This window comes from Cotesia glomerata, linkage group LG3, assembly GCF_020080835.1.
Source record: "Cotesia glomerata isolate CgM1 linkage group LG3, MPM_Cglom_v2.3, whole genome shotgun sequence".
Taxonomy (NCBI): Eukaryota; Metazoa; Arthropoda; class Insecta; order Hymenoptera; family Braconidae; genus Cotesia; species Cotesia glomerata.
In genome coordinates, this window is record NC_058160.1 from 29,886,954 (window position 1) to 29,912,067 (window position 25,114).

At 27.5% G+C, this 25,114-nt stretch overlaps 1 protein-coding gene across 4 annotated transcripts in view; it reads right to left on the minus strand.

Annotated features, from left to right (window-relative positions):
* Positions 1-25,114, minus strand: part of LOC123262278 (probable serine/threonine-protein kinase DDB_G0282963) — a 53,914-nt gene that overhangs the window by 14,609 nt on the left and 14,191 nt on the right. For all 4 annotated transcript variants that reach the window (XM_044724463.1, XM_044724459.1, XM_044724460.1 and 1 more), the window contains exons 2-5: positions 7,850-7,993; positions 4,302-4,446; positions 3,219-3,305; positions 2,807-2,933 (exon numbers count right to left, since the gene is read on the minus strand). In XM_044724463.1, coding sequence (XP_044580398.1) covers positions 2,807-2,933; positions 3,219-3,305; positions 4,302-4,446; positions 7,850-7,993 — 503 coding nt within the window. The remainder of the gene's footprint in view (positions 1-2,806; positions 2,934-3,218; positions 3,306-4,301; positions 4,447-7,849; positions 7,994-25,114) is intronic.

Below are 25,114 nucleotides of genomic sequence, written 5' to 3' on the forward strand. Positions count from 1 at the left end.
TCTTATGATCTTTTTTATCCGATCTAACTCGTTATGCCAAATAAATTATTTTGAAATATTATTTATTGATTATCTTATGTGATAAAATAACTTAAGTGACATCAGAGATCAAAAGATTAATTTTATTGGATGATAGTACGTACATCATTTTTAATTAATTTATTATTATTATTGACGATAAATATAATTTTTTTTTAAATAAAAAATTTATTTTTATTAATAATAATAATCTAATTTTTAGAATTTATCATTCTGACCAATAGTCAATTTATTATGATTATTTAGGCTGCATTTGAAAATGCTTTATTTATAGATACATAATTAAGAAATGACCTTGTATCTTGTGAACTATTGACATTTTTAAAGATATAAGCTCATCCCGATGTTACACTCATCAAGACCTTTCATTCGAGTACCCACATCAATTTTTCATATATTTTATATATTTATATATTTCACAAATATCATATATATAAAATATATAAAAAATGCCATGTGGGTATTCAAATGAAAGGTCTCAATGAGTGTATCATCGAAATGAGTTTATATCTTAAAAAATGTCAATAATTGAGAAATGACATTGTATCTTGTTAACGAATGACATTTTTAAAGATATAAGCTCATCCCGATGTTACACTCATAAAGAGCTTTCATTTGAGTACCCACATCAATTTTTCATATATTTTATATATTTATATATTTCACAAATATCATATATATATAAAATATAAAAAAAATACCATGTGGGTATTCAAATGAAAGGTCTCAATGAGTGTATCATCGAAATGAGTTTATATCTTAAAAAATGTCAATAATTGAGAAATGACATTGTATCTTGTTAACGAATGACATTTTTAAAGATATAAGCTCATCCCGATTTTACACTCATAAAGAGCTTTCATTTGAGTACCCACATCGATTTTTCATATATTTTATATATTTATATATTTCACAAATACCATATATATAAAATATAAAAAAAATACCATATGGGTACTTAAATGAAAGGTCTCGATGAGTGTATCATCGAAATGAGTTTATATCTTAAAAAATGTCAATAATTAAGAAAGTATAGAGCAATTTAAAAAAATTAATTATTTAATAAAGCATAATTTTATTTGTTCATTGTTCACAAGTCACATAGTGACTGCAAGGTTTTTAGTTGTTATTATTAGAGTTTTTTTTTTATAAAATAAAAATACTTGATATTAATTATAAAATATAATAAAATAACAATAAAAAAAAATTGAATTGTTAATTATAAAAAAATATCAAGTAATATTATCTAAAATAATTTTATAGAATTGGTATTAATTAAAATATTAACATTAAGAAGCTCGCTAATATTCGATACTAAATGTCAGTATTTACATATTGTATAATTATTAACGGGGTTTATTATGAATAAATAAGGTAAATATCAAAGTGAAGATATTTATGTACTTGTCAGATAAAATAACAATAAAATTTGATAGGTATGTTAGTGCTGTAAAAGTTAAAACGTGTAATATTTTTAATTATCACCTGTTAAAAGTAACGAGTAAGTAAGCTAATAAAAAATTGATCTAACCATGTTATTTTCTAAGATCCAGTAAATAACTATTTATATAAATATATTTATGTTATGATACATCTTGACGACTTATATACAAATATATAAACAGGTTGAAAGTTAGTAACGTCAATCAATGAGAACGGAAGTTTAAAACTCGTTTGTTCTCACACTCAATAGATATTTATATCGGGGAAAATAATTATTTATATAAAATAAATTATGATATTTGTACAACTTTTTCTTTATCAATGCTTGAGAAAATAAAATAAAAAAATATCTTTCTAATAATTTAATAATATTATTATCAAAAATGATTTAATAAAAAATAATTCTAGATATAAAAATTATTTTGTGGTTTATCTAATTTATAAATTTATAATGTCTAGTCGCGGAATTTCCGCTGACTAAAGTCGTTCCATGTGAGATCCTGCCATTAAGAAGCATAGCGGGAGAATAAAGTAAAGAAGAAACCTTTAATTAGCGCACACTGGAATATAATGACGAAGAAGTTAAGAGGGGGAGAGTGGCGTAATATTGTTATGTTGCATAGTGTATTACACCGTGATGACGTCCAGCCTTGCCGGATTTCGCGCAATTAAAAACTAAATCCACACATATATATATTTACCTCTAATTACACGTTATTGATTTTAATAAACATTTTAATTAACAGAAAAAATAATAAATAAATTCAATCGGACTTTTTTTTACTCATATTTTAAAGAAATAGATTACATGGCTATCAATTAAACCTAAAATAAAATCCCTGATGAAAGATAAAGGAATAATTTCAATATTAATTTAATAAATAATTTTTTTAAATTGGATTTGCAGCGATAATCCTTTTCTCTCGTCCTTTTTTTCCCTGAGGGATTCTTTAAGTGAGAGCATAAAAATAAGAGACTGATGTCCGTGTGTATAAATATGCAAAACGTAACAGTGTATAATATAACGCGTAGCTGTTTGACTTAACAGGTTTAAATACTTTTTATATTAAATATATATATATATACATATATGCATATAAATATATAAATACAGGAATGTGATGCTCAGAGAGACAACTTTTGCAATATTTAATTGACCGTTCGCTGAGAGGGTAAAACCAGTGCTGTCACTTTCCAAAATTTATCCCAACCGGTCTCGACGTCATCTCGGCTTAGCCTTGAAACTTTTTATTTTTTCATACTTTGGTTCTTGTTATTGTTATGTTATTTTTTATAACATAAGTTTAAGGTTTTTTAAACTCACCTGGATGCCTTAGCTCGTATTTATTCTTGTCCAGGTTCTTTTCACGGCAAACTTCTGATAAAATGTCGCCGAGGTTCGTCTTGGGACTCACCCGCGACACGTACAGCTGATTGCGTGGCAGATGGACCTGAAAAAATCAAACAATCGTTAATAACTGATCATCTGACAGGTTTACAATCGTAAGTTGTTAAATATTAAATTAGAAAGTAAAAATAATCTATGAGTAATAAATAAAGATAAAATAGTAAAATCTAATGATAATTTTTCTTTTTTCCGAAATGAAATTGCAGGACTCGTCAATCGAACGTGAGCGTATGGGTTATTTATACACTTGTCCGAGGCTCTGATGTAACGCTCGATCAAACTCTATGTGTTATTTCATTAATGCAGGATAGGAGTGATTGGTACATACTTGTAATCTAAAAGTTGTTTCAAATGGTTGACTCGCCTGCTTCGTTTTTCTCGGAATGAATGTCCCCTGTTTTGGTAATAATTTTACCTGCAATTAAAATAAAACAAACTATTTTATTATTTTTTTACGATAAAAAAAATTTAAAATTTTTAAAAATTTCCAAAAAAATTTATAAAATAGAATAATTTGTAGAATAGAAATTTCGTTCAAAAAAATGAAAATTAAAATTGTTGACCCCACTTGTAAATATTTATCCAATTTTTTAATTATTTTTTGGTTGATACAAAAAAAAATAATCAAAATTAAAATTTTGAGTTTAAATAAAACTAAGAAAATAATTTGTCCTTAATTTTTAGTCAACTTTCTTTTCGATGATTTATTTTTTATTTAAAATGTCAACTGTTTTTAAAAAGTGTGTGTTTTTATGACTAAGTTATGTTGCGTAATAAAATAGAAAAAGTTAACAAATTTATGAATTAATTAATATTTAAAAGTAGGTGACCAAAAATAGATGTTGTTAAAACGGGTGTGTTATATAACGAGCCCAACGTCCGTCTATTGTCTGTTGCAGTTTGCTCGATTGAAAATGAGATTGTTAAAATTTTAAAATTCTTTAACATTCCTTTTAGATTTTAAATGATAAAAAAAAATTTCAAATAAATTTTTTAGAATATTTGCTCACTTACGTATAAATTATACAGACTTTTTATTTAATTTTTTTAATTAATGTTATTAAATTTTACATATTTTCTATTGATTTATATTGCAGATAGGCGTAAGTTGATAAATAAATAAATAAATATTTTATTCTTATTGAATGCCTTTTTCAAGATGACCGACAAGGAGATACTTATTTAATAATCTTTAATTTGTTTTTAATTATTAAATTAGAACTAAAAAATATTTTTAAAAAATTGCACTTTTAATTTTTAACAAATAAAATTTTTTTTTTATAAAAATCCAAGTAATAAATTGGTTGAAGGGAAAAGTATTTTACTAAATAATAAGATTACTGGGTTGAATAAAATAAAAACTACTAGAAAAAAAAAAGTTTATGCCGATGATCGGTAGCAATAAAAATACCTCAAGAGCATCCAGAGCACCAATGGGAGTGTTCGGTTGATGAGGCAAAATCCGACCTTGTTCGCCAATCGCTTGCAAAGTATAACTCGAAGCCGCCAATTTGTGTGCTGTTGCTATTTGCACCAGGAGATCCATCATCGCAGTGCTGAAAAATACCAATGAACTCTAATGACTATTTTCTCAGTACAGAGTTAAAAATAAAAAACTCCATAATTTAAAATGGAAATAATAAAATTATAAATTATAATTATAATTAGCTAATGAATAATAAACTCGATAATAATAATAGCTACAATAATAACGGAAAAATGTAAAAATGTCGAGGAAACACAATTGCCTCGCTTGACTAAACTTTAACGATCAATTCAGCAATCGGTTACGGTTCGAGCACGTTAACGATATTGATGGTTTCCTACGTATGCATCAGCGATATAAATTTGCCAAAGACTTTTATCTAAAATTAATACTTTTATTTAACAGTTACTTCAATAAAACCGTAATATTATTTATTTTATTAGTGTTATTTATAAGTCACAATAAACCTTGAAACACTGGCTCTTGATTCGGTTATAAATAAAAATTTTAGAATACAATTGATTTTAGCTAAAAATAAAAAATTATTGCATTAAATAATCAAAATTATTTTTCTTTTTTTAATACATTAATACCATTTTTAGAAATAAAAATAAAAACAAGAAGGTAAAAATTTTTTGGCTACACGGTATTACATAAAAGAGAAAAAAGAAAAAAGAATAAATAGTATATTACACACCTAGGGAAGTAAAGTAAGAAATGTCTCGGATCACATGTAATGTGGCCGAGGCGAAGCCGAGGTTGACAAACATGTGATCTGAGGCTTTCTTATTTACTTCCCGTGGAGTGTATACTATTTTTTTGCTCGACGAAGGCGGAAAGCGGCAACTTTGTTTAGCGCAGCGGGACGAAAGTTGCCACTTTCCGCCCGGAGGGCAAAAAAAGTAATTATTAACAAGTGGGGTCAAACCTATTTTTGACCATATCTAGGTAAAAAATTAACAATTTTTTATTTTTTTTATTCTGCTTGTTTTTACGGCGGATTTATAATAGAAAATATCGTGAAAGAAAAAAATAAAGATTTCGATAGCTTTTTTGCCTTCAAAAGTTGGAAAAAATTTTGGCTCTCATGTTTTTGGATAAAATTTCTATTTTATCTTTTTTTGATGTTTTTGATATATTTTTTTTTTAAAAATACATAAAAAAACGAACAATTAAAAAAAAAAAAGTTGAATGTCACAATTTTCTAAAATATTTATAAATTTTTTTGCAAATTTGTTAAAATTGTGATAATCAACTTTTTTTTTTAAATTGTTCATTTTTTTATGTATTTTTCAGAAAAAATATATCAAAATTTTCGTTCAAAAAAATGAAAATAAAAATAGTAGACCCTACTTGTAAATAATTATCGAAAAAAAATTAAATTAGAAATTTAATTTCTCGATACACTGAGGGCTGCTGAATTGAATGAAATTTAATAAAACCATAATATAATATAATATAATATAATAGAGAATTCTATTCTGTAATATCGATTATATATATATAAATATAAATTACGGTGAATTATTGCCGCACTAAATGTTGACATTAGACTTTGACAAATAAATGAAGTAAAATATTAGCCAATATAATGTTAATTCTTGTTAGCAAATCAAGTAATGAATGAACGGCTGGATTGAAAGTATATTATGATGTGTGTACGTGTGCGTTGCATGTATTAATCTGGATGGATGTGCATTGAAGGTAGTCAAGTGATACATAAATGGAAACGGTCAAGCCGATGCAATGTTAACACAACTTAAGGGAGGAAAGGAGAAAGGGATAAATAAATGCACACGAGTAATGTAATGTAATACTTTCGATTGCGTAAAAACGAATTCACTCGAATATGTGCGTGTCTTTCATTTGCTTTTGCTTTGGTTTATTGCAGGGATATTATAAGCACATGTGTGTGTTTCGAAGGATGGATTACTGAGCGGAGATCAATGTAGATGTTGACACGCTATGTACACATTAATGCTACCGTAGTTGTGATAATGCTATGTACATACTCTGAGTTTTAAGTATTTTCGATTTCTTTCGAGAGCATGTCAAGAATGTTTAAATATGAATTACCAATTGTCAACAGGTTTGACTTTCTTTTTTAAGGATATTGATGCGTCAATTGTCAAGAGGAATTTTTTATTCAACTTGAAAATTTAAGTGATGATTCTTCAGTGATTTTTTCTATTTTCTTGCACAGAAAAAAAAATTAACTTGAATCAAGACAAGGAAAATTTCTTAGTCCAAGAATTTTTCTACTTAAATTAAGAAGCTAATGTTCTTCAAAATTATTTACTTGATTTAAATAAATTTTTTTTTCTGTGTGCAAATAAATCTACATTATTAAGAGAATATGTAAAATTTTATGACCAGTATATTTATATGATAAAATAGGTTTTTATGGTTAAATTTGGTATCTTTGGAAAAGTCTTGACCTGAAGTTGTGCCTTTTCAATGTTTCATATGTTTTTCTAAAATAGTTTATTTATTATGATAATTGTTTTTCAAGAAGTTATAAATAGATTCGAATTTAGCGATAAACAAAATTTGTTTATTTATTTATTTTGTTTTGTACACGTCAATGTGGTTATATATCAAAAATTAATTTATATAATTTATAGACTAAGAAAAATTTAGTAACGGGTACATCTTTATCGTAAATTGGGTTTGATATTTTTTAGCTATAGTTATTTATTATTTAAATAATTGAGAGAGAAAGGAAAATTTTGTGACGAACATATTGTTATTTTTAAAGAAATTTTTATAGTTTAATTTGGTATCATCGGAAAGGTTTTGATAAGAATTAGTTCCTTTTGGTTTTATATATTTTTTAGTAGTCAATTTTTTGGAGGAGTTTTTAATAGTTTTTTGGTTCTATAAATTTGTTCGGTCACATTTGTTCATTAAATTATTTTTAATTGATCCTGCGATAGCACTATTATTTTTCAAATTTATTTAAAAAGTACCGAAACTATTAGTGTGATCATAAATATAAAAAAATCATTAAGCCAACGTTTTCTTATTCATAATTCGTAAATCTCGGCAGCCTTCTGCGTGAAATTAATGGGAGTTTTATCAGTTCTATCTAATGTCAAATTAAATGAGAAATTTTATTGAATATTCATCTGAGAAATAGTCGATTACTTTTAGTTTTCTCGAATTTAAACTGTCTGTCTTAAAAAAAAAAAGTTTCCCAATACAGAATATCTTAAAAATAAAATTACATCTATCTAATCGACTCTTAATAAAAATAATTATGCAAATGAGCTTCTGTACTAGGACAGTTACCTAATAAGATAATTTTTCATGGGTAAAAAATTTATTTTAATTCCCAGTCAGACCTTTTCATCGATTGGTCCGTAAATGAACATTCTAAAAAATTATTCTCAGAAACTATCAATATTTCTTTCATAAAAATAATTATCAGCTGAAAAATAAATTTCGTAATTTAAAAAATTTTTTTTAAATACCTCCTTTCAACGGTGACACGTTCAGCATGAGTATTATGATCTCTGGGCAGCTGGACTATGAGCTCCATACTCCCGGCGAGCATATCTGCCGGAGTATCTTCGGTGACGGTCAGAACCATCCCGGTACTTTTCTCCTCTTTACTACTGTAATCATAAAACAAAAAATATTATTCACTAACCGCTTTATTATCCAATTTTTTTTTATAAATTAAACTTCCTGCTCGTCCTTGTTATTAAATAATTATCTACCGACGTAGAGAGATTCCGTAAAAAGTTTTCCGGTGATGTCGCTTAAAAAGTTTCGTTAAATCTTGCTCGATAATTTTAAAAATTATTAAGTACAGTTTTTATTATTCTTCACCTTCAAGCGCTTCTTTGTTGTCATCAATATAAGCAATGAGACTTACATTGCATAAACATAACATTATGTAAATAGTAAAAAAGTAATTATTTAACAATAAAACATCTTTATCAGGAAAATAATAGCATGGAAACATCTAATTGCACATCCCAATGCAATTATAATTAAATATTCTACTATTCTAGTAACAATTATCGTTAATTAATTAATTAATTACCCTCGGCGTTATGCAAGACACTTGTTAAAATCACGTATTGTAAATTAGTAATTAATAACTTAATTATTATGCAGCTTATCGCGGCATTGTATTAATCCTAACAATAACAAATTTGGATTAGCATTGAAAATACAAATCCGAAGGTCAAGAACCTTTTGTAGATGAACGGTGTCAATATCGTGAACAGTAAATTAAAAAGCACTGTCGCCGGAAACGATATCGACCAACGATTACGAGAGAGTTTGGAATGCGTCCGTACACCTGTACTTTGTCACTTATAATAATAATCCATGACCTCTTTTATTCATTAAATTTGAGTCATGACCAATAAAACATTCTTCGGATATCTAACCCGCGCATCTGCTTTGACAATTGCTGATTAATCACTTTAATTCGCAGTGAGTAAAAAGATTAAACTTTAAAAAATTTTTTAAATGATCAATTTTATCGCAACTTTAATAATTTCGATGAAAACTTCTTCAAAAGCGACCATAAAAAAAGATTTCGGTGTAAAAATAGCGATAAGCGCTAGGCGCGATTCTAGTTCCGCGCGGAACAATCCACGCGCATGCGCAGGATAAGTTCCTGGGGGATTTTTTTTAATATTGGCGCAATCTCCGGCAATTTTTTTATTTTTTTTAGATAAACAAATGGAATAAAAATAAATATAATTGCGAAAATAGCGATAAGCGCTAGGCGCTATTTTAGTTCCGCGTGGAACAATCCACACGCATGCGCAGGATAAGTTCCCGGGGATTTTTTGAATTTTGGCGCAATCTCCGACAATTTTCTTGTTTTTTTTTTAAGTAAACAAACGAAAATAGTACAAACTGATGCTCAGCCGGGAAATAAATTTTATTTATTTAAAGTGCGTACATAAATAAAAATTAAAACGTTACGTGTGAGTATAATCGCTAAGAGGATGAATCGCGTGTGAAGAAACTCGCAAGTAATTTCTATGTACACCCATACTCTTAGTACAGTAAGTGTATTACGTAGAGATATATATCTGAGGCTACTTATACACACCATGAGCATAAGTATAAGTATAATAAGAACGGAAATCCATCTAGACGATGATGAGCTGAAGGTCATGACTCGAATTCAACCACAAATATTTCATCGCACATAAACGTAAGTATACGATATTAAACTAATAATTACAATTATTATTATTATTAAATTATATCGGGATCAGCACAGAGAAAGTCATATATTATTATGGGATAGCTTTTTACCGCGTTAATAAATAAGAAATGATCAGTAATTGTTTTTTACTTCCAGGCTTAAAAGAAGTCGGATTAAAAGAAGTTTACAGCCAAGTTTCATCTGGATAGCAGAAAAAATTTATAATAATGAGTATTAGTGTACAGACCCGACAAAAAGAAACTACTGCAAATAATCTAGGATGTCGATGTGATAGATAGAATCGACATAGACGGTCTTGTCGGGATGTGTACTGTATTTATATATATATATATATTATAGGATGGAGAGAATTAAATCGAAAGGCGACTTAACCAAGCGAGTCCGAGTTAAGTCCAAGAAGAACTCGGAGGAATTGTCGAGGCGTGACTCTCTTCCTCTTCTCTCTGTACTCAGGATTGAGGATTGGACAACCCAGTCTGGTGTAATGAGATGAAATTTTTACCTTTGCTATTCTATATAGTATTATATATCCTAGTCATACGCTCATACGCAGTTCCCACGTGAATTTTGATCGGTCTTATGAGTATTATGATACTCTTACTGTATGTACGCGCTGTTTACTACCTTTCATTGAAACAAGACGCTTTAACTTGATACACTTACAGGTGATTGTAATTATACAATGGCAAGTAATGAGAAAAGAATCTGCTGGAGAAAATTTGGTAATTATTTTAATATTAACTTTTTTAGAATGAACTTTTTACCTGAACAGACTTGAGGAATTTTTATCTCTCAGCTAAATATTTAATATTTTAAATTTCACTTTATTGCAAATATGTGCTTGGTTTAATATTTAATTTATAATTATAATTGTTAATATTTGGAAGTTTTTAATTTTACGCATAATTTAAAATTTTAGCGGTTAAATATTTTTGTTTTTATGATATTATGAAAAATTACCGAAAAAAATTGTTCGATTACTAGTCTTTTATTTAAATATCTTAAATATCACTGTCAAATCAATTCTCTGGTTGGTACGCAACGTTAAAAAAAGAATTTAATTAGCCAGCGCTAATTAATTCAATTTACATTACATTGCGTAACTATTCAGTATTTGAATAATTGTGTCAGAGCTGAAAAAATACAGGCATTCTAGTTTATATAAAAACTTTATAGTTTTATAAGTTATAATTATATTTTAATGATATTTATTATTGAATAAATAATTCATTTATTTAAATTTAAAATATTTTACTTTTCCTTCAAAATTATTGGTCAAATATTGATACGAAAAAATCAGACTTTCTTTATACAAAATTTTATTTTCTACAAAAAATGTCTTTATCTCTTTTTTTTCTCCAAAATTTTAATTTAAACTCCAAAAACAACTTTATAGAATTCATCCTTAGGTTTCAAAAGTTTAAACTGCCGCTTGTGGCTAAAATATTGAAGATACAAAAAAGCATAAGTCCTTTCTTGTAAAGGATTAAATTCTCTACAAAAAAAAAGCCCTTATCAATTTTCTCCGTTCTCTTCCTTTCTCCAAAATTTTAATTTAAACTCCAAAAACAAAGTCATAAAATTCATCCCTAGGTTTCAAAAGTATAAACTGCTGCTAGTGGCTAAAAATATTGAAGATACTGTTAAATTTTCAATTATTATTGACTATACATATAACACTCCCTTCTCAAAATAATTCTTACAAATTCTTAACATAAATTTGACACAAAAAAATCTTAAGAGTTCTTCCTTGTAGAAGATTAAATTTTCTACAAAAAAGGTCATTAATTTTGACGTATCTCTAACCCTTGACCCATAATTTAAAAAACAAAGAATACTTATATAACTATTAACTTTTAAATTAATAATTATTATTTATGGCTACTTATAACCGCGCAGTTAATAATCCAACAATTAAAATGAATAAAGGAAATTTTCGAGGGAATAATAATAAATAGCCTCCTATTTTTCCAGATTAACTGGATATATAATACCGTGGAATATTCTTTCAATCAATAGCCGCTTCACTTCACACTAGCTATAAATGTACGACTAAAATTGTACCGAAATGATTATGTGAAAGGCGGTAGTGAATCGTGCGAATTTTCGAGACCCCTGAATAAGAGCTCTCAATGCTCAAATATACACGTACAAAGTATAAAGTGATATATGAGTGTAGTGGGTGCGTGCATACGCGAAACAAAAGCTCCCGTTACGTAAACAGGTTCTATGACCGCATCTTAAAACCAGCTGAGAAGATTCATTGTAATTTGAGCGTGTATGAGTCAAATGAGGTCCTTGGAACTGAACACGCGCCTCCACATATAATCTACAATTTACAATATATGAATGTAATACAATAATAATAATATTTTCTATCTCATAAGCAATAATCATAAGCAACAAATACGTAGGAAGATTGTCGCCAGATTAACCGTTACGTCATTTAATTAGTGTGATGTCAAGAGCTGAGTGATGTAAAAAATGGTTTTTGCATTCTATTATAATCATAAACATATAAGCTTAAACTTGAACTGTCCACCGGGTATCGATATGATAGATGACATGCGAACTTCTGTTCTGTTAAGTTAGAACCGACGTACATAGACAGGTAACTCGATGTCACGTGGATAAATATAATGAATAATTGATATCGCTGGACGTATGTGACCATGAAAGCTATTGCGACGTTGCAGCGATGTAAGACGTTTTTAATAGATCCGAGATAACTTTTTCTGATTAATAAACACTTAAATATTAATAGCTAATGTTAAACGCTCATTTTTAGCCGCGAGATACGTCTTGGATTAATTATTTGAACTTGCTAGAGCTAGTTTTGTTGGTTTTGTTGCAGAGTGGTTGAAGAAGATATCAAGTTTTGTAAGTAATCATTTATATTTTTTGTAGAAAGTATTTATGATTCTTTTTTTTAGTTTTTTGCAGGTGCTAGTCAATCAAATTGGTTTAATTATGGCCATTAAGGCTGTAAGTATATCTTTGAAAAATTATTTTTATTATCTAACTTGAACAAAGTTCAAACTTTCTCATAAATTTTTAAATATTTAATATATTTATTTTTATGCGATATTTTTTTGCAATATGATAAATTTTAATAAAAAATTTTATTTTATTTTAAAAAATTTTTACTTAAATTTAATCAAAGATTTTTGTTAAATTTTACTAAAATTTTATATTAAATTTGTGTTGAATTTTAAACAATTTATAATAAATTTTTTTTTTATTTAAAAATTATTAATAAATTTTATTAATATAAAAATAATATATCATAAATATATTTTGTATCAAGTCTGAAAAATAATTTCAAATATCCTGTAAAGTAATGAAGTAATAATAATGATGAGTAGCGTATTTTAGAGAAAAGACAGTCTAAGTCAACTGCGGAAGAGGAAAATACAAATGTATTTAGTGTGTAATTACTAATTATCATAGTTATTAATCCTTACGTCACTGAATAAAATGAATAAAATTAATAAACTTGATAAAAATCCAAAGCGGATTGTAAAATAAAAATTTATGCATTAAATTTTTTACGCCAGGCTATAAAATAGTTTTATAAATTTTAATTGAGATCAAATGAATAATTTATTAGCGTTTTCTACTTATTTATAATTGAGGGATTTATTATTTTTAATAATAATAATTATTTATTAGTGAAAAATTTAGTTATTTATTGCGGACGAGTGATATGAGCACGTGCATGATGCATCCCATCTTGTATGCATTAGTATATATATGGCGTGGTGGCTCATACGTTATATGTGGCCGGTGATCGCGATGATCACAGAGGAGGACCAGGTGGAGTAACGGGATGCGCTGTCGTGGAATTTAGGAAGGCCATTGGTTGTCTCTGAGCAGCTTATTACCTCGTATCTTTTATTTTATCCTCACAACACACTACACACCACACCACCGGGAAAACACACACCAGAGGAAGATAAACGAGGAGCAATAACACGTGGCCGATTATCTGTTTACTATTACCAATTAGTCATGGGTTGGGGTATGTATTATATTATATCGCAATCTTGATATCCAAGGTAAAATAATCCGACCAACCCGTGTTACTTTTTATCAACCTCTAATTGCCCTTTAAAATTACTCCTAATTATGTTAACCGGCGAATTATTTTATGAGATCATCCATTATATTTTTTTATTTTTTTTTAATTCATTTATTTCGTCATTTATTATTCCATTTATTGATATTATTTTTTTTTTTCAATAAAAATTATAATAATAATAAACTAGCAACCTTGCAGTCACTATGTGACTGCCGTGACTTGTGAACTGTAAATAAATAAAATTTTGTTTTATTAAATAATGACTTTTGTTAAATTTCACTGTACTTTCTTAAATATTAACGTTCTTAAAGATATAAGCTCATTCCGATGTTACCCTCATCAAGAGCTTTTATTTGAGTACCCACATCAATTTTTAATATATATTTCATATTTTTCATATATACATATATATATAAATAGATGAAAAATTGTTGTGGGTACTTAAATGGAAGGTTTTGATGAGTGTAACATCAGGATGAGCTTATATCTTTTAAAATGTCAATATTTCACAAGATATTTGTTAAATTGCACTGTAATTTCTTAACTACTGACGTTTTTGAAGATATAAGCTCATTCCGATGTTACACTCATCAAGAGCTTTCATTTGAGTCCCCACATGCATTTTTGATATATTTTTCATATATACATATATATAATATATATAAATATATAAAAAATTGATGTGGGTACTTAAATGAAAGCTCTCGATGAGTGTAATGTCGGGATGAGCTTATGTCTTTAAAAATTTCATTAGTTGACAAGATACAATGTAATTTCTTAATTATTGACATTTTTTAAGATATAAACTCATTTCGATGTTACACTCATCGAGACCTTTCATTTAAGTACACACATGGCATTTTTTATATATTTTATATAAATGATATTTGTGAAATATATAAATATATAAAATATATGAAAAATTGATGTGGGTACTCGAATGAAAGGTCTCGATGAGTGTAACATCGGGATGAGCTTATATCTTTAAAAATATCAATATTTCACAAGATACAAGATCATTTCTTAGTTATGTATCTAGAGATAGAGCATTTTCGAATGCAGCCTACTTAAAATTTTTTTCAGCTTCTTATTTACGAAATCTTTGAGAAAAATGCGATCATAAACAACATAGATTTAATTATTGAAACAGCAATTATTTATAAACGCAATTAGACACGATATATTTTATTGATTAAAATTTGTAATGTCGATTCTACACCGAGAGAACAGACAAACAATTCCTTTCGAACCTGTTTCTATAAACGATACCACTAAAATAATTATCAAAGCCAATCCAGCGTAAATAAATAATGGATTTTTTTTCTTCTATTACAAATAATTTCAATTACAAATTTTCGGATTTTTTATTGGCTAATTTTATGATCTGGCTGTCTAGTAAATAAAGTTTCCTCTTAAATAAATAACTTAAAAAACCAGTTAGATAATACAATGATTTACAATTTAAAAAATAATTGAAGATTCGAGCATAGTATAGAGCGGATTAAGAATAGTTGCTCGGAACCTTGATTACAGTAATAAATAAAACTAGTAATGGGATATTTAATCTCGATTAACGAGTCGCCTGATACATAAACTATCTGAGAATTAAGATTGATATTTAAAAAACGTGCTAAAGTCGTATAATAAAACAGTTATTTGTTGCCCGAAAGAAAATAAACTCGTGAAAGTTGGCATTGATATCCCAGCACATAACAACACAAGTACATACTACTAAATAGTGTCTCTGTAAATATTTAGCAGCGAGCATTCGCCAATCAGATCTCTGATTTCTCCAAGGTTTTCCAATCGCGAACAATCAGTCTGTCCGGCTGATATGTGCCGATGATCCTGCCGGCACGTACGAAAAGAAAATCGAGATAGGAACTCGAGATAAAAAATTGAAAAAAAATAAAATAAAATATGAATATGCACTGCAATAAATAAAAATAATAATTTAATTATTATTTATTATCCTTAAGAATTACATTCACAGGAATTTAATATTCGTTGTTAAGTTTCTAAAGATGGTGTAAGTACATTTGGTCCGGGAGCCTACTTTAAAGAGTTCTCTATGATTAACCCACTTAGGAGGTTTTTCCTTGTTACTTGTAGACAACATTACTATATACCTTTCTCCCTATAAACACCGGTGTTGGTACTCTCTGAGACCGGCCGAGGAGGACGTTACTTATGCCATGACACTCGTGAGACACTCTCTCATACAATACACATTTATTTCAAATTACTCGCATGTTTGTCTTGTTATTGTTGTTATTATCATTGTCATATATACCAAATGGGAAAGTTATTACTGACACATGTAGAATGTGGTCAATGGTTACAAAAAATTTTGACTATTGTCGTAATTGCTTTCGAAATTATCACTTACATCTTCACTTTTTGTCTCATTCACGGGTTGTCTTCTTCAATATATTAATAACTAATAAAAATTTTAATGTTTAACTTTCATTTCAAAATTACACTGATAGGATTTGTTTATAGTTAAAAATATTAATATTTAACAAATCATTTATAAGAGACCACTTTTTAGTCCTTAATAAATATTTCTTAATATTTAATAAATGAATATCTGATTTATTAAATACAAACAAATTTTAAATACTAAGAAATATTTGTTTGATACTAAAAAGTGGTCTCTAATAAATGATTTGTTAACTATTAACAATTATTTTTTTGGTACAAATAAATCCTTCTATCAGTGTATGAGTTAAATATTGAAGATACGAAAAAATCATCAGATTTTTTTTAGAAAATTTTATTTTCTATAAAAAAGGTCCTTTTCAATTTTTCCCTATCTTTCCTTTTTCCAAAATTTGAATTTAAACTCCAAAAACAAAGTCATAGAATTCATACATAGGTTTCAAAAGTGTAAACTGCTGCTTATGGCTAAAATATTGAAGACACAAAGAAATTATAAGTGTTTTTTTATAAAGGATTAAATTCTCTACAAAAAAGGTCATCAATTTTTCCCTATCTTTGTTCCTTTCTTCAAAATTTGAATTTAAACTCCAAATATAGAATTATAGAATTCATCTATAAGTTTCAAAAGTTTAAACTGCTGCTTATGGCTAAAATATTTAAGATACAAAAAAATAAGAGTCCTTTCTTGTAAAAGATTAAATTCTCTACAAAAAAGGTCATGAATTTTTCCCTATCTCTCTTTTTTTCTCCAAAATTTGAATTTAAACTCCAAAAACAAAGTCATAGACTTCATCCGTAGGTTTTAAAATTTTAAACTGCTACTTCTGGCTAAAATATTGAAGATAAAAAAAAATCATAATTCCTTTCTTGTAAAGGATTAAATTTTCTACAAAAAAAGTCATCAATTTTTTCCATTAACCCTTGACCAAAAATCAAAAAAATAAAGACTTAAATTTTCATTGTAATAATTTTTAAATTTATTATTATTAATTCTTGATTAAAAACCATAAAATTGTTAAAAACAATTTACACGTTTTTTTAGCGCATGAATAATCATAAAAGTTACTCAACCGCTAGTTTTCCGAGCTCAGAAAAAAAAGTAGTAGTTATTTTAAAAATAACAAAAGTAACAGGCGAGCTACATACGTACTTATTGTTTTAGCAGTGTACGACACTACAAAACATTACACCAGTAATTTATACACTGAATAGCGTAGCGATCGGTTAAAACTGTTTTCATTAAGAATAAATCGCTTAGACCAATATAATACCAATGTAAATGATCATGATCGTGCTCAAACCCGTATACTAGTGTGTAGTAGGTACTCGGCAATCTAATCGAAAGGCAAGATATAAACATGTGCAATTGTTATGAATAGTAAAAAATATTTACTGAGCGTGATCATAATCTGACGGTAATTTACATTATTGTGTCATGGATTCATTTATAAATCCATTTTTTAAAGAATATTTACTTAAGCCGCCTCTTTTTTTTAAGTTTTATTTTGTTAAGTGCATGCACGATGATAAAGAAAATAATTGAGACACGTTAGCTCTTTTTTTATCTTCGAGACTCACCAACAGCACACTCTGACCGAGCGCAAGGTACAAGGATAAAAGACACGAGTCAATTTTTCGTTATCGCGTTTATGTTAACCGGCGTACAAAAAAGTTCCGTGTTAAAGGTGAGTATTTATATGCTTCGCTGTTCTGCTAAAAAATTTATTCCATCATCAAGCTTTTTTATTCGGGAAATTTTTATTTATTCGTCAGAGTTTTTATCGAAAGTATGTTTATTTTTATCTTGCAAAATTATAATTCTTTATGATTTACAAATCGGCTAAAGGTATTCATTAAATTGTTTAAAAATAATGATAAGATTTGAAAAAAAAAAACATGGTTGACTTGGCAATTTTATATTCAACTGTTTGTAATAAAGTATAAATAAATATTTACATACTTTTATTTTAAATTATTACAAAATCTCCGTAATTTTATTTTTAATTAATTTTTTACGTTGCAATTTTCAGAATTTTAATATTAAGAAAAATAAATTTTTTTTCCTCTCAAGAGTTAAAAATAAATTAAAAATTGACCTTGCAAATCTCAACAGGAAGTCGATAAAATAAAAATAAAATTTATTTACAAGAAATTAAATATTATTTAAAAACACCTTGATTTGTTTTGTTTAAATCTTCTTTGCACGTTTCTTTCACACATGACAATAAAACGCGATAGCTGAATTTCTGTTATTCCGACATACCACGTCTTGCCAGAGGAACGTAACTCGCATAGTAATAAGTAAAATTCTATCTTGAACATACTAATTTTCTATTGTTATTTATATTTATTCCCTGTTATGTACTCTCATACATATTTATCCGCGGGATTTATTTATTAAGAATTTCCAATCAATTACGGCAAGCAACAATTAACCGGTTGAAAAAAGTATAAAATACACACATGGGGCTGTGTTTTATGACACGATGAGAGATGAGAAATCATTAATAGCTCTGCTCAGCAAGGTCGCACACTTTACTATCATCACGATGCTGCACGGAAAGGAAAATCACAGCTCTCGAAAATCAGGTAAGTAGGTAAAAGCCTAGATCCTTTGCCAGATAATTCTCACTTATGTACAAACCGACTCTGACAATATAACACAAGACATTTTATTTGTTACTTTTTAGTTTCCTGCATTGATTCTCATAAATATTTATTATTGATTATTTTAAAAATTAGTAAATTTATTCAAATTTTCAATGTTTTACTTTTCCTTTAAAATTATGGGCAAAGTATTGAAGATACTGGTTCAGGTGAATGAGTAGTTGCAAGGAGCCGTTAAATATGCATCTATACCTAATGATTTATTATAACAGACTTGGTAATTGTTATTATTTAACTTACTAATGCTAAACGCCTTTGAATTAACCTTCATCTTAAAAAAATTAAAATTAACCTTAATCTTCAAAAAAAATTTCACTCACAAAAAGAAAACTTTACGAACTTCAAATAAAACTTAATTTATATTCTTTACTAATTACACCAGCTTCTGGACCCATAACCTGTTAAAGATTCAGGATAACTGGTATGTAACAATATATTCTGTCGTACGGACGTATCTTTGTAACTCTGTTTAATAATAATAATTATTTATACTAGTTATCCTGAATTCTTAACATTTACGAAAAAATCATAGACTTTTTTATAGAGAATTTTGTTTTCTACAAAAAAAGTCTTCATAAATTTTCCCCTATCTCTTCCTTTCTCCAAAATTTAAATTTAAACTCCAAAAACAAAGTCAGAATTTATCCGAAGGTTTTAAAAGTTTAAACTCACGGAAAAAAGAAAACTCGAAAAATTACAGTATACAATGCAACGTGGCGCTTCGTGATGAAAACTGGAAAAATTACAGTTTCAAATCTAATTATTACAGATTTTATAAAAATTACATTGTAGAATGTAATACTTACATTGAAAGCTCTGAATATTAAATTAAAAAATTGAATTTTGAAAACTGTAATTTTTCTAGTTTTGATTACGACGAGACCGACTTGAAATTTTACACTATAATTTTTCGAGTTTTCTTTTTTCCGTACTGTTGCTTGTAGCTCAAATATTGAAGATACAAAAAAAATCATAAAAGTCTTTAAGGGAGGATTAAATTTTCTACAAAAAGTCCTTATCAATTTTTTCGTATCTTTAACCCTTGACCCATAATTTCAAAAATAAATAAATATCCACTGGCTTTATGTAACAACTTAAAAAAATGTATGGTTATTATTATTATAAATGAATGTGCACAGAAAGAATGGTTCACTTGAACCAAGAAAATATTTTTCTTGCTAATTATTTTCTTGTGCAAAAAAAAAATTTTTTTTTCACACAAGAAATTTCACTTATCCCAACAAAATTAATTTTCTTGCTTCAAGAAATACGTATCTTGATCCAAGGCAATTTATTTAAATCAAGAAAATTTTCTTGTTTTGAGAAAATTTTTCTCTTGCTCCAAAAAATTAAATATCTCGATAATAAATTTTCATTAATATTTTTATTGACGAACATGTCAAATGGAAAGATCAAATAATATTGAACCATTTTCTATCATTCAATATGTATAATTGCGTGCTAAAATAATCTAAAATGGGTATCAAATATTCAAGAGAAAAATTTTCTCAAATTGAGAAAATTTTTTTCTCAGCTGAAGTAGGTGGCGCTGCTTCCCTAAAGTATCTAAAAATCTTGATCCAATATAAAAATTTATTGTATCAAGTATTTATGATAATTTGAATTAAGAAAAATGACTTCCACTAAGAATAGAATTTCAAGAAAAATTTTTACTTCGGCCAAGACAACTTCGGTCTTCCTTCGGACACCCGACAAATTTACTTGAGCCAAGAATTTTATTCTCCAGTCAAGAAATCTTTTTTTCTGTGTGATATGAAATCGAATTATCAATCATTGATCTACCTTCGCCGTTCATTTAATGAAATAAAATAAATAAAAGTAAGATAATAACTGTAAATACAGACTTACTTTTATTTATTTATTAATTTAACTTAAAACCTATTAATTAATATACGATGGAATATCACACGAAAGTGAAATGAACTTTCTAATGGCAATTATCAAAGGAGTGAATTAAATGAGGTGAATGTAATGTGTGTTTAGTCTTAACTAGTAATAGTATTGACAAGGTCGAGTTTATTTTCTTCGCACGATTTAAAATTATCATTTAATATAAATTAAAAGTCGAGAGTACAATACAAAACATTCTTCTCTTAATGATTATAAATTTTTTATCCGTCATTTTAGTTTTTAATCGACAATTACAGTGACACTGAGACTGAGAATAAAACATGAATTGTCTGAAGAATTTAGTTCCTATTATGGAATAGTTTGTGACGATACGGTTTTATGCGAGCTAAGCATGAGTGGAGCAAAAAGTTATGCCACGAGAAAACTTGAGCGCTCAGCTCAACTACTTATGGGATAAAAAATCTCGGTACAAATTATCTCGGAGTCACGGACATGAGCCATAAGCACCGAGATATTTTTTATATTTTTTTTTAAATATTTTTATTTTTACTCCATTATTTTATTTTAAATATTTAAATCGTAAATAATTATTTTCTGACCTGTCCCAAGCTATTTAATTGATTAAAATCGCACTTCCTGTCTTGGTTATCAATGCCAGTGACCAAAAACCGGTTGGAACATGTTCTAGTCACTTTTTTATTTAAAACCAATAAACTTAACTCTTTTTTGAGTTAATAATTGTTTTAAAAAAGTCCGAGTTTTTAATTAAACAGTAGAAGTTTTTAATAAATTATTTTTTTTCTCAATAAAATTAAATTTCTAAGAAATTAATCCAAAAATTCCTAATTTTAATCATCCAAAAACTAAATATACTTGTTAAAAAAAAATTAATTATAATTTACGAGCAGTTAATTTTATTAGCGAACGGTAAAAAAATAAATAAATCTATCCCGTCATCGCTCTCAATAAAAGCAAGTCCGTAAATTCCTTAATCGCTAATTGCGGGTAAAAATGAATATATCAATGAAAATCATAAGACTGTTGTTTATTGCAACTGCAATTATTATAAATAAAATTAAAGCAACTGAAGCTAAAATAAAACAAAAGGAAAGGAGTTGATATATTCTAGCAAAGAATGTGCACGCGATGAGAGAACTACAGGATCAAGCATCAAAAGGGGGCAACGCCCGAGGTGGCCTTGCTCGCGACCTCCTTGGAAACCTTCCCTGGAGTGTCGGTGCGTGGATGCCTGGAAGCACACTCACAGTCTACACAGACGGTATTATTTGCCGAGAGAGACAACCGAGGAAGGGGATGCCTTGATCCACTGGTGTCCAGAGTGTCATCATTATTTTTCAGCTTAATGTACTGTTTGTTTATTAAATTTTAATCTTATAAATTATTAGATATAGATGAAAATAAAATTTTGCTTCATTAAATTATGGCTTTTGTTAAATTGCACTGTACTTTCTTAACTATTGACGTTTTTAAAGATATAAACTCATCTCAATGTTACACTCATCAAGAGCTTTCATTTGAGTACCCACATGCATTTTTGATATATTTTTCATATATACATATGCATAATATATATAAATATATGAAAAATTGATGTGGGTACTCAAATGAAAGGTCTTGATAAGTGTAACATCGGGATGAGCTTATATCTTTAAAAATGTCAATATTTCACAAGATATTTGTTAAATTGCATTGTACTTTTTTAACTATTGACATTTTTAAAGATATAAGCTCATTACGATGTTACACTCATCAAGAGCTTTCAATTGAGTACCCACATGCATTTTTGATATATTTTTCATATATACATATATATAATATATATAAATATATGAAAAATTGATGTGGGTACTCAAATGAAAGGTTTCGATAAGTGTAACATCGGGATGAGCTTATATCTTTAAAAATGTCAGTACTTCTCAAGATACAAGGTAATTTCTTAATTATTGACATTTTTTAAGATACAAACTCATTTCGATGTTAGACTCATTAAAACCTTTAATTCAAGTACCCACATGGCATTTTTTATATATTTTATATATATACATATATGGTATTTATTAAATATATAAATATATAAAATATATGAAAAATTGATGTGGATACTCAAATGAAAGGTCTTGATGAGTGTAACATCGGGATGAGCTTACATCTTTAAAAATGTCAATAGTTCTCAAGATACAAGGTAATTTCTTAATTATGTATCTAGAGATAGAGCATTTTCGAATGCAACCGAAATTTTGAAATTTCATTAAAAAATTTTTCTTATTCTCTTAATAATATAGATTTACTTAATCTAAAAAAAATTTTTTAGTTCAATAATTTTTCTTCTTTAATTAAAATAAAATTCTTCAAAATAATTTTCTTCAAGATTTTTTCTCTCAATAAAAATCAATACAATTTTTCAATCACTTAAAAAATTGTACTCAGTTCCCGTAAATTAAACTTGATTAAAGATGAATTTAATCAAAAAGATCTAAGTTGAGATTTATTCTCTCAAACCAAGTAAATTTTTTATCACGAGCGTATATAAAATAAACACTAGTACTCTTCTACATCTACGGTGCCTTGACGTGATACTGGTCAGGTAGTTTCTTGACCAGCGTAGCAGTTTTCAGTGTCGTTATAGGCAATAGCTGCTAGCTTGCAGCTGGCTCTACACTTTTATATTTATTCTTATATACATTAACTTTGTTCAGTGGTATCGCCGGTTTAAAGACCGGTAGGATAGGCACAGGTAGAACCAAGGGCTGGGAATTCCTACCTTGTATACGTACTTTTTGCTTTATGCATTCTATATATAATACCCTTCACCACAACTAGTCCGGTTTATGTTTATGTTTATGTTAATATATAAGCCTGAGAAATTCTAACGCGAAAAATGAGAATCGCCATCTACTTTAAGGACGATACCATCAACATTAACCATCTTTCATACCAACCATTCTGCGCATAACTTATCTATCTACTCTCCTTTCCCCCTGGCCTCCCTCGAGTCTCTGCCGACATACAACCCAGTCGCGGATTCACTCCAAGATCAGGCATGATCTGATCCATTACGTTTCGCATTTTTTAACCGGTTAATTGCATCCATTTTTTAACTTTGTTATTGATGTTATTTCGGTCCGTGAAGAAATACTCATTTTTTAGTATCGGGAATATGTATAGATATTATTCATATTGCAAAAGCGATACGGGTCTAGATTATCGTCTAAGATTTTTTTTAAACATTTTATCTAATAGTTTTTTTAATTGGAAATTTTATTTTTACAGTTAAAATCGAAAATACCTTAAAAATAATCTTAAGCTATCTAAGATTAAGATAAACTCTTTATTTATTTTTTTTAGAGAACTATTTATGCGTTATCTTTGATATATTGAAGACATAAATTTAAATATCTCAAACACACAATAGGAATATTTAAATTCAGTATCAGTTATATGTGATCTCTACTTTTAAATTCCAGACCAATGTATATTGATGGAAAAATTTAGTTGGAAAAAAAATCTTGAATTTAATAAAATTATTTATAACTAGCAACCTTGCAGTCACTATGTGACTGCCGTGACTTGTGAACTATAAATAAAATTTTGCTTTATTAAATAATGAATTTTGTTAAATAGCACCGTTCTTTTTTAACTATTGACATTTTTTTAAATATAAGCTCATCCCGATGTTACGTTCATCAAGAGCTTTCATTTGAGTACCCACATACATTTTTGATATATTTTTCATATATACATATATATAATATATATTTTAAAGATATAAGCTCATCCTGATGTTACACTCATCAAGAGCTTTGATTTGAGTACCCACATGCATTTTTATATATTTTTCATATTTACATATATATAATATATATAAATATATGAAAAATTGATGTGGGTACTCAAATGAAAGGTCTCGATGAGTGTAACATCGGGATGAGCTTATATTTTTCAAAATGTCAATAATTCACAAGATACAAGGCAATTTCTTAATTATGTATCTAGAGATACATTTTTGAATGTTGCCGATTTTATCATATGACTATGCTAGATACAAAATTTTTCTTACTCTCTTAATAATATAGATTAAAAAAATTTGTTTTGTAAAATATTTTTTAAAAATTTTTAATTGATTATTTTAACACACTATTTAAAACAAATTAATTTTTTTTTAATTATATTTTATCTTTAGAATCTATTTTTTTTATCAATGTAGTTACAAAATTAAAAAATAAAAAAATTATTAGTAAAATTTCAATAAAAAAAAATGATTAAATAAATTAACCTACGTCATAAATTTTGAATATTTTTTTTTAGCTTATATAGAAAGTATAGATTATAAAATATTCAGCAGTTAATTATCTAAAGTTAGTTTTTAATAAAAATATTAAATAATAAAATTAATGACAATAATTTATGACGTTAACGAGGTACAACGGCAAAAGATTTTCCATCTCAGTGAGACGT